The sequence below is a fragment of the Dipodomys ordii genome, unplaced genomic scaffold (assembly GCF_000151885.1).
Source record: "Dipodomys ordii isolate 6190 unplaced genomic scaffold, Dord_2.0 Scaffold19, whole genome shotgun sequence".
Taxonomy (NCBI): Eukaryota; Metazoa; Chordata; class Mammalia; order Rodentia; family Heteromyidae; genus Dipodomys; species Dipodomys ordii.
The window spans coordinates 12,488,290-12,499,131 of record NW_012267235.1 but is presented as its reverse complement, the minus strand read 5'-3'; the positions used below and the strand labels follow the sequence as shown (position 1 = coordinate 12,499,131).

Sequence of the window (10,842 nt, the reverse complement as noted above, 5' to 3'; positions counted from 1 at the left end):
TACAAAGAGGGGCTGGGAAGGTGGCTCAGTGGTAGAGTGCTTGCCTTGAGCTGAAGAGCTCAGGGACAGCACCCAGGCCCAGAGTTCAGGCCCCATGACCGACAAAAAAAAAAAAAAAGATAAAGAGGGGCTGGGAAAGTGTCTCAGTGGTAGAGTGCTTGCCTTGCATGCATAAGGCCCTGGATTCAATTCCTCGGCACCACATAAGCAGAAAAAAGCCAGAAGTGGCACTGTGGCTCAAGTGGTAGAGCACTAGCCTTGAACTGAAGAGCTGAAGGATAACACTCAGGCCCAGAATTCAAGCCCCATAACTGACAAAAAAAAAAAAAGACATACAAAGAAAATCAAAATGACAGTATTTTCACAATAAAAAAAAAAAAAGAAAATCAAAATGGATTGATTCTTGAGATAGAACTACATTCAAGAGAGAAAGATAGAACTACACTCAAGAGAGAAATAATAAAGAGAAGCCAGGTGCCAGTGGTTCAGACCTGTAATTCTAGCTACTCAGGTGGCTGAGATCTGAGGATCACCATTTGAAACCAGCCCATGAGACTCTTATCTCCAATTAACCACCAAAAAGCTGTGGTGGAGCACAAGGAGCTTTGAGCAAAAAATCTGAAGGACAGTGCCTGAGTTCAAGCCCCGCTACTTACATACAGAAAGAGAGAGACAGAGACAGAGAGAAAGGGCAAACAGTATGATAACAGCTACTATTAGAGGACTTCTATGTGTACTTAATACTTCACACATCACTCTCATAATTAGACACTATAGTTCTCCGAGATAAGAGATCCTAATATTGCCCCCTGTTGACAGATGAGGAGACTGCAGGCTAGAGAGTTACGAACTTGCTACAGTATTAGAGTACAGTAAAATGTATATTGAAATCTTAATCACTGTGACTCCAGAGCCAGAGATCATGAAAGTGAGTCATCAGAGAATTGGTTCAGCCCACATGGCAGCAACACATACAAAACATCAAAAGGAGAGCAGGCCATCAGACTCTACAAGAAAAGATCCAGGCAGAACCTCCATTAACCATCTCCTCCAATCTCCTCCACCCTAGCTTCTGATTCCCCATGTCCGATACACTATGGAAATCAACACCAGGAGCCGTACCCAACTTATCTCAAATGGAGGAATATTTGATAAGGTAAGGCAGGAATGAGATATGAAGTTGCCTAATCATCCAGCTCTCTATGATCTTATAGCACCTTCAGGATCCCAAGCCAAAGTCTGAATGTTCTGACTTTTACCCTATGAATATTGTCCCTTTATAGATGTGACTTCAAATCTGAAAACACCACCTCTGACCCTTTATTAAATAGACCATAATTCTCTAGTACTGCTTCCACCACTCAAGACCTGTCAACTCTCTTGTCCCAGGCAGTGAACACAGGTGGAGGGGGCCATGTGCAGCTGCTTGGCCGGGCACTGGCTCAGCTTACCTATGGCTCCCTCTGTCCTCCTGATGACCTGGCTGCCCGGGGCCTGTTGGGAATCCCAAGTGCTCTGTATGCCCAGGATGCTTTACGAATATGGGAAATCATTGCCCGGTGAGTAAGAAGGAGCTAACAAATGGAGACAAGAGATGGAAAACAGGCTCTGGCTTGACATCAGCGTAAGACAAAACTAAAGTGTTAAAACTAAAAGAGAGAAGAAGAAGAGTGAGGAGACAATGACTAAAGTCTAAAAATGAAACTAGAACAGGGGCAAGATACTGAGAAGGGGTGAGGAGATCAAGGAATCTGAAAAATCTGGATTGTCTTAGGATAGCTAGCAACCACAGATAAGGAATTCTTAGAACTACTGTCCTATATCTTCTCCTTTTACAATAATTAGTATGCCAAACAAAAAACAAAAAACCATCAAGAGGGCTGGGGATGTTGCTCCTGTGGTGGAGAGCTTGTCTAGTACATGCATGGACTTGGGTTTGATCCCTGACACTACAAGGAGGAGGAGCAGAAAGCTCAAAAAAGCAAACATGTTAGGATCTGATACAGGTGCAGTTTGAGTTAGCTGATCAGAGGCTACAGAAACAAAGAACAAAGGCTAGAAGCTGGAGCATTATGGTCTTGGAGAGCTCAGCTAACGTCTCTGGACAGGTATGTGGAAGGCATCGTCCATCTCTTCTACCAGAGGGATGACATTGTGAGAGGGGACCCTGAGCTGCAGGCCTGGTGTCGGGAGATCACTGAGGTGGGGCTGTGCCAGGCTCAGGACCGAGGTAAGATCCATCCCAGAGCCAGGAGCTCCTGCAAAACTCTGCCAAAATCCCTAATCATCATCACACCTCTTCCTCCATACACGAAGGCATCTAAATACTATTCACACTTTCTATCACTAGAATCATTCCAGACACCCTCAGGTTGTCCACTGCAGAGACTCTGCCATCAACCTTTACTTCTGCCCACCTCCTCCTAGTCATACCCATAATCTGCCATGCATGGAGCATGAGTCACAGGCCAGAGCCACAGCCATAAGGGCTTTTGCCCAGCCCCTCTGTCTTCATGGCTCTCTTATTTTCCTACCTGATGATATAAATGTAAAAACTTCATACCAAAGGCCATGATGATCCTTCACAGCTTTCCCTTCCTTCTTCTGCCTGCTATGTCTATCACACACACAGGGGCCAGGCATATTGCGCACTTGCCAGGGCACAAGGACATTTGTAGCTGTATGCTCAGTACTGTACATGTTTTGGGTCAAACCTAAACTCAATATCCTGAACTCTGGGGCTCTGGGTTTGGCCCATCTGGCTCTCCATTCATACATCCTACTTGCCTCTAACCCTCATATTTTAATCTCTAAAGAAGAAACAGCCAGCCGGACACTGGTGGCTCACGCTTGTAATCCTAGCTACTCAGGAGGCTGAGATCTGTGGATCTTGGTTCAAAGCCAGCCCAGGCAGGAAAGTCCATGAGACTCATCTCCAATAAACCATCAGAAAACTGGAAGTGGTGCTGTGGCTCAAGTGATAGATAGAGCACTTGTCATGAGCTGAAGAGCTGTGGGACAGCACCCAGGCCCAGAGTTCAAGCCCCACCATCCACAAAAAAAAAAAAAAAGCCTTTCCTGGGTTATTCCTAGGTTCATCCTCCCCTCCAGCCTGCATTTCTTTGAGCCATCTTACAGCCAACTGCCTCTCATACCTCAGACCAACACCTTGAATTCTATCTGCTACTTCGGTGGGACAACTATAAACCTTTACTAAGGAGCTAAACTGACCAACTCCTGAGAGGGCCTCTCTCTGAGGAATCTGTGGTATACCACCTCACTCTTCCAGAACCAAACTCTCTCTAGTGCTTACTTATCAGGCCTGACCCTCAAGCTCCCCATTCCAAAAGATCCCTTGTCAACTTCTCAACAAACTCTATCTACATGTGGAAATTTGAAGTAAATATTCACAGTGTCTTGGTCAGTTTGGGCAACTATAACAAAATTTCATAGACTGATAAATTTCTTTCTCACAGTCCAGGAATCCAAGAAATTCAAGATCAGTGTGCCAGCTTAGTCAGGTTCTGGTAAGGACCCTTTTCCAGGATGTAGACAGGCAACTTCTCCTCAGAGCCTCAGATGGCAGAAAGAGGGACTCCTCTCCTAAAGGCACTTACTGGCATTCTCAAAATTTCCTTCGTGACCTAATTACCTCTTAAAGGCGACAGGTCCATATAATACCACATTGAGGATTAGGCTTCAACATACAAATTTGGTGGGGAACAGAAACATTCAGTCCATGACATATACATTAACTCAAATCTCTATTAATTCCTCCCATTCTTCCTTCCCTCTTAATCTCCCTCAGTTTCCATAGCTCATCTTTGCCTAGTTCTGACAGACTTTTTAGAGGAGGTATGACATAATAAAAAAGAGCAATGGATAATCAGTCAAGAAAGAGCCCAAAATTTAGGGACAACTTTTGCTTTCCCCAATTGGGAGATCCTGGCAAGCAGTTTAATTTCGCTGGTCTTGATTTTCCTTATCTATAAAATGGGAGTAAAGCTTACACTGTTGGCTCATACTGGTAATCCTGAGGCTGAGAACTGAGGATTGAAATTCAAAGCCAGACCTTGCAGTAAAGTCCCTGAGATTCTTATCTCCAATTAACCAGGAAAAAGAAGCTATAAGTAAAGACACGACTCAGTGGTAGACTATCAGCACTGGGCAAAAAAATCCAAGGGATAGCACCTGAGTTCAAGTCCCAGTACTGGCACTAAAAAAAAAGCAAGTAAATATATTTGTTCCACTTAACTGATAGGATTATTGGCTTTTGAGCTCCTACAACCACAGTAAACCAAGTGGCTTGAGATAACTCTTGAAGAAACTCTCTTAGCTGTGACAATAGGAATCCAGGATTTCTCTTACTCCCTATCTTATAACTGAGAGATACAATTTCTTGTCTTGGAACATCCCTAAATTCTTTTTGGGGCTGGGGATACTTGATAATTCAGACCTTTTCAGGCTCTAACCTGTCTATAATGACAATAATAACTATAATTTGTTGAATACTTATTATAGAACAGGTGATTTTAACACAGTACTCCCTTTACAAAGGCAAGTATGAGCCACACTTTACAGATGAAAAAAAAGTTAAGTATAGAAAGATAAAGTAATTTGCTCAGTGTAACAAAGCTGTAAGTAATTAAGCCAGGAGTGAAGCCCCTATATTATGTAAATATATATAATTAAACGAACAAAGGAACAAACACCCATAACTTCTAAAAGACACTCTACTGAGCCATCACCCTTCATTTCTTTCTTCTTATGCTGAAGTTTCTAAATCCTGTTCCTTTCCTGGCCAGGTTTCCCTATCTCCATCCAGTCCCAGGCTCAACTCTGCCATTTCCTTACTATGTGTGTCTTCACATGCACTGCTCAGCATACAGCCATCAACAAGGGCCAGGTATGGACAGCTGAAAGCTTAGGTCCCCGAAGATAAGTGTCTGGAGCTTGGGAGACCCAAGGGAGTGATGGGAAACTCAAGCCCTACTAAGTTCTAGGGTCCTAGGATTACAGTTTCTTCCCCCAGCTGGACTGGTATGCCTGGGTCCCTAATGCACCTTGTACAATGAGGATGCCCCCACCTACCACCAAGGAGGATGTGACAATGGCCACGTTGATGAGGTCACTACCTGATATCCAGAAGTCCTGTCTTCAAATGACCATCACATGGCATCTGGGTCGTCACCAGCCAGACATGGTAAGAGGGGATCCTAATGAGAGGGAAATGATTATTGGAAAGGGAATACTGTAGTGAGGCTGAATCCTAGGTGGCTCAGTATTCAGACTAGAGCCTGACTTATTCTTATCCCCTTTTCTGTCTCAGGTGCCGCTGGGACATCACAAAGAAAAATATTTCTCAAGCCCCAAGGCCAAAGCTGTGCTAAGCCAGTTCCATGCAGATCTGGAAAACTTGGAAAATGAGATTACAGTCCGGAATGAACAACTTGAATTGCCTTATGAATATCTGAAGCCCAGCCTCATAGAGAACAGTATCACAATCTGAGACCTAGCATGACCCCACCTGGATTCCACAGCAACTTCAGGACATTTCCATCTTGATTTCATGCTTTTCCAAGTCTCTACTACTAAGGCTCTAATTCTCTCCCAATTAAACTCTCTTATATCAGTAATTCTACTCACCCAGAGTGCACTACCTTTTTTTGGGAAAGAGCCTGAGAGCATTTTAAGCAATATAATCTCTGCCATAATTACTCAGTTTTTTTTTTCACTGTATCATTATGTAAGCAAATGAATGATTGTTTCAATAAAACTTTATGGACACTGAGATATAAACTTCACGTGCTACGAACATGGTTTTTGGTTTATATAACTATATTTTTTGGTTTTGTTTGGGATTTACTTAGGGTGAGGTGTTTTGTTTGGACAACAGTGAGGTTTTGGCTGTATTTCTGCTGCCTCTACCATTTGCTCAATGCACTTTGCTGTGGTCATGCATCAGTTTCAGAATGAATTTAGCCCTTAACCTTACACCAGCCTGAGGCCCTATCTCCACTTCCAAAACATCCAAGAGCAGGACTTGGAGGAAAAGATTTCCTCAGCTAATTCTCCCTACAAGAACTGGACTTCATGCTTGGTGGCCAACTTGCAGGTTTCTATGTTCCTTGACAATTTTCCCTCCATTCCTGTTCCTCCTATTCAGACATGAACTACTAACATGGCCCAAAAGAAAGCTGTTCTTAGCCCATAATGAAAACCTTTGCAACAGACACTCCAGAAGGAAAGAAATATGAAACTCTGGATTCAAAGGCACTTTGCAGCCAATGTGTTAGGATATAGCTGTAATCCTAGCACTCACTATAAAGATACTTCACAGTTCAAGCAAACTTGGGCTTCATACTATCCTGTTTCAAAACAAAATCAATTACAACAACAACAACAACAACAAAAATCAAAGCCACTTTCACATCCCCTTTAATGCTCAGTGATCTCTATGTGCTTTCCAAATTCCAAGTTCTCTTTCACAACCCTTTAAAAAATATGCAGCTGGGGCTGGGAAGGTGGCTCAGTGGTAGAGCACTTGCCTTGCATGCATGAGGTCCTGGGTTCGATTCCTCAGCACCACATAAGCAAAAAGAAAAAAGCCGGAAGTGGCGCTGTGGCTCAAGTGATAGAGAGCTAGCCTTGAGCTGAAGAGCTGAGGGACAGCGCCCAGGCCCAGAGTTCAGGCCCCACGACTGGACCCAAAAAAAATAAAAATAAAAAATATGCAGCTGGGCACAAGTAGCTCACACCTGTAACCCTAGCTAGTCAAGAGGCTGAGATCTGAGAACTGCAGTTCAGAGCAAGGTTAGTCAGGAAAGCCCATGAAACTTCTATCTTCAGTTAACTATCAAAAAGCTGAAACTGGAGCTATGCTCAAGAAATAGAGCACTAGACTTGAGGGGGGAAAAAAGCTCAGGGACAATGCCCAGGCCATGAGTTCAAGCACCAAGGCACATAGATATATACATACATATATACATACATACACACTACGTACACAAAATAAATGGGAAAATATTACATTAGTCCATGACAATCTTTGGTTGGGGTTGGTCCTCAAGAGCTAAATGATGGGGCTGGGAAGGTGGCTCAGTTGTAGAGCGCTTTCCTTGCATGCATGAGGCCCTGAGTTCAATCCTCAGCACCACATAAGCAGGAAAAAAAAAAAGGTGGAAGTAGCGCTGTGGCTCAAGTGGTAGAGAGCTAGCCTTGAGCTGAATTGCTGAGGGACAGCGCCCAGGCCCAGAGTTCAGGCCCACGACCAGACCAAAAAAAAAAAAAAGAAAAGAACTAAATGATCTCTCTTAATTATGATGTGGTCATTGCCCTTACTAGAATAGGTACAAACTCAGTGGAAGATTGTGTTTCTCACCTGAGGCCCTAGGTTCAAACACTAGCATTTAAAAAGAAACTGTTTTTCTTCAACTATCTCCATTTCTCACTAGCGACCCCTACAAACTTTTTTCTTTGGTCAGTCATCGGGCTTGAACTTTGGGCCTGGGTGCTGTCCCTCAACTCTTCAGCTCAAAGCTAGCACTCTACCACTAGAGCCACAGAGCCACTTGCAGGTTTTCTGGTGGTTTGTTGGAGATAAGAGTCCCACAGACTTTCCTGTCAGGGCTGGCTTTGAACCGCAATCCTCACATTTTAGCCTCCTCAGTAGCTAGATTACAGGCGTGAGCCACCAGCACCGGGCTCTAAAAAAAAAAAGTTTGTAAAGCCGGGTGCTGGTGGCTTACAAAAGAAGTTTGTAAAGCCGGTGCTTACAAAAAAAGTTTGCAAAGCCGGGTGCTGGTGGCTTACAAAAAAAGTTTGTAAAGCCGGGTGCTGGTGGCTCACGCCTGTAATCCTAGCTACTGAGGAGGCTAAAATGTGAGGATCGCGGTTCAAAGCCAGCCCAGACAGGAAAGTCTGTGGGACTCTTATCTCCAACAAACCACCAGAAAACCTGCAAGTGGCGCTGTAGCTCAAGTGGTAGAGTGCTAGCCTTGAGCTGAAGAGCTGAGGGACAGAGCCCAGGCCTAGAGTTCAGGCCCTACGACTAACCAAAAAAAAAACAAAAAAACTTTTTTTGTTATTTTTATGGCTTGTTCATATTTTTTAATCTATTTTACTCGAAGGACCTGACAGTTTACAGGGAGGTTAACAGGGAAGTGACATTTTTGTAAACTTACCCTTTCTCGCCTTCATTACCTGCTCATTTAGTCTGCTTTCCCCGGGTTTCCCCTAGCCTACTATTTTTCCTGAACTATAAAGTATTTCAAATACGCTTAGTTACGTGAAATATCTGAAGTCTGAAGAACTCCCCGCCACTTCCAAGCGTCCTAACGGCTTCCGAAGGGTGCTACCACCTCCTTTTACAGTGTCAGAGGGAATCGTGAATGGAAACGCCACAGGCGCGCGGCCTCTCGGAACAAACCTCCCCGTCTCACTTACCAGTTCCCCATCAAAGGAATACCAGGGAAAATTACAAGATCCCACGCCTCTCACCCTAACAGATCATGACCCAGTTCACCACGAACCCGACCCGAGTCGAGACTTCTCTGGAGGCTGGGGCGGGGGGCGGGGGGGACGGCTCACTACTCGTCAGGTGACCTCCCAAATCTGGTCACGTGACCTGCTGGCGCCTACCATTCCAACCTGGGGGACGGACCAAGAATCCGGAGGCTCTCCCCCTCTGAAACGCAGGCTCCCGCTATGTGGGTCCAGAAAAGACTTTTACGGTGAAATAGCTAGGTTTGAAACACTACCGCCAAAACCCTAGGGGACCCGCCCCAAGGCGACCACGTCTCCCCTGCCGCCCCGGAGAAGGTGGTTTGGCCCGTGACCACGCCCCCTCCGCCGCCCGCGGCCGGCTCCACTTCCCAAATCCCCCTGCCGGCCCTCGCGCGTCCGGGATCGCTCACGGCTTCCGCCTTCCCCTTCACACTCGGGAGACCACCCCCGACTCCCTTATGGCGTCGCTCCTGTGCTGTGGGCCAAAACTGGCCGCCTGCGGCATCGTCCTCAGCGCCTGGGGAGTGATCATGTTGGTGAGGGGATTGCCCTGCAAGGATCCGAGAGGGCCCGAGGGGCTCCGGGCTTGGAGGGCTGAAATACCAGGAGACCCGGGCCTTAGAACGCCGCCAGCAGGCTAAGGGGATGGTTGGGGAGGTAACTGGAAATAAGAGGAGATAAATAGTCGAAAAAGGGGAACTGTAGCGAGTGGATTCTAAGGCTTGGAGCCTGGAATGGGAGCCAGGGCTGGTAAATTTGCCGACCTCTCAAGGTAAGAGAAAAGCTAGGATCCTGAGATAGGCTTGAGTTCAATTAAAATTACAGTCTTGGGGGAAAGGGTAAAAGGGTGGCTGGGTCTTGTTTCTACCCGCCATCACTTGCAGAAATATGAGTTCTCCCTCACTTCTTTGGCTTGGTCCCATGATAATGACGTGGGGCGGGGGAGGATAGTGCAGGTTCTTGGAAATGACAAGTTGTTCACTTATTCCCACCCTTATCCCAGCCATTTGTTTCCACCTCACACCCTGCTTCAGGTGGCCAAGTCCAAATCCAGCCACAACCACTCCTGCTTCTAGTTTTTTCTGGTTAATCCCAGATGCTGGTGTTGGGGCAACATTGAAAAGGGGAGGGATTTAGGAAATGACCAGAGTCAGATGCCTGAGCTTGACTACCTATCTATTCCTTTTTTCTCTCCCCTCTTCGCCCCCCAGATAATGCTCGGAATATTTTTCAATGTCCATTCTGCTGTCTTAATTGAGGATGTCCCATTCACGGAGAAAGATTTTGAGTAAGTGATCTGGCTATGGGATGTGAGACTGGGTGCAAGTGGGGGCTTGACAAGGCCTACTATTAAAATAATGGGTGAGAAATTGCTGGAGGAAGAATGAATGCTTGGGTCCTGAGTGAGGTTAAGGAACTGAGAGTGGGCTAAGATGCTGAATATATGAAGTTCTAGGTTCAGTCCCCAGCACCAAAAAGAAGAAAAAAGGGAGGAGTGAAATGGAATGTAGTTTACTGCATGTGTTGAAATCAGGCTTCAGCAGCCATACTTGTGGCCTCTAAGAATTTTACTTTTGCAAAATGAGTACTGTAGCAGAATGCATCCCACATATTTGTAAATAAAACTTAAGAGGCCAGATGCCAGTGGCTCACACCTGTAATCCTTCTACTCAGGAGGGTGAGACCTGAGGATCAAGGCTCAAAGCCAGCCAGGCAGGAAAGAGCCTGAGAGGCTTACCTCTAGTTAACTTCCAAAAAGCCAGACATGGAACTGTGGCTCAAAAGGTAGAGTGCTAGCCTTAAGCAAAAAAAACTTTAGGGACAATGCACAGACCCTGAACCCAAATCCCAGGGCCAACACCAAAAATAATACTTAAAAGATAAACCAGGTGTGGTGCATGCCTGTAATCCCAGCATTGGAGAGGCAGAAGCAGTAGAATCAGGAATCTGAAGCCAGCCTGTAACATAGCAGAACCCTGTCAAAAAAAAAAAAGAAAAAAAGCCTGGCGCCGGTGGCTCTCGCCTGTAATCCGAGGTATGCAGGAGGCTGATGTCCTGTCCGAGGATCAAAGTTGAGAGCCAGGCTAGTCCGGAAAGCCCGTGAGACTTATTTCTGCCGGTGGCTCAACACCGTAATCCTAGCTGCTCAGGAGGCTGAGATGTGATAGTCTATATTCCAAGCCAGCCTAAGTAGAAAAGTCCGTGAAACTTCTTTTTCCTTTTGTTTTTTTTGGGGGAGTCCGGTTGTGGGGCCTGAACTCTGGGCCTGGGCACTGTCCCTCAGCTCTTCAGCTCAAGGCTAGCACTCTACCACTTGAGCCACAGCGCCACTTCCGG

The 10,842-nt window shown here is 45.7% G+C and overlaps 2 protein-coding genes and 1 pseudogene across 2 annotated transcripts in view; 2 read left to right on the top strand and 1 right to left on the bottom strand.

Moving 5' to 3' along the window:
- Alox12 (arachidonate 12-lipoxygenase) overlaps window positions 1-5,648 on the top strand; it is a 15,976-nt gene extending 10,328 nt beyond the window's left edge. The window contains exons 9-14 of the mRNA XM_013013477.1: window positions 1,070-1,156; window positions 1,390-1,559; window positions 2,109-2,230; window positions 4,806-4,906; window positions 5,033-5,203; window positions 5,330-5,648. Of these exons, the coding sequence (XP_012868931.1) occupies window positions 1,070-1,156; window positions 1,390-1,559; window positions 2,109-2,230; window positions 4,806-4,906; window positions 5,033-5,203; window positions 5,330-5,509 (831 nt within the window). The 3' untranslated portion in view covers window positions 5,510-5,648. The remainder of the gene's footprint in view (window positions 1-1,069; window positions 1,157-1,389; window positions 1,560-2,108; window positions 2,231-4,805; window positions 4,907-5,032; window positions 5,204-5,329) is intronic.
- LOC105983534 overlaps window positions 1-8,582 on the bottom strand; it is a 53,991-nt pseudogene extending 45,409 nt beyond the window's left edge.
- A 281-nt stretch (window positions 8,583-8,863) lies between these two features.
- The window catches only part of Rnasek (ribonuclease, RNase K), a 7,855-nt gene continuing 5,876 nt past the window's right edge, over window positions 8,864-10,842 (top strand). The window contains exons 1-2 of the mRNA XM_013013427.1: window positions 8,864-9,041; window positions 9,717-9,793. Of these exons, the coding sequence (XP_012868881.1) occupies window positions 8,964-9,041; window positions 9,717-9,793 (155 nt within the window). The 5' untranslated portion in view covers window positions 8,864-8,963. The remainder of the gene's footprint in view (window positions 9,042-9,716; window positions 9,794-10,842) is intronic.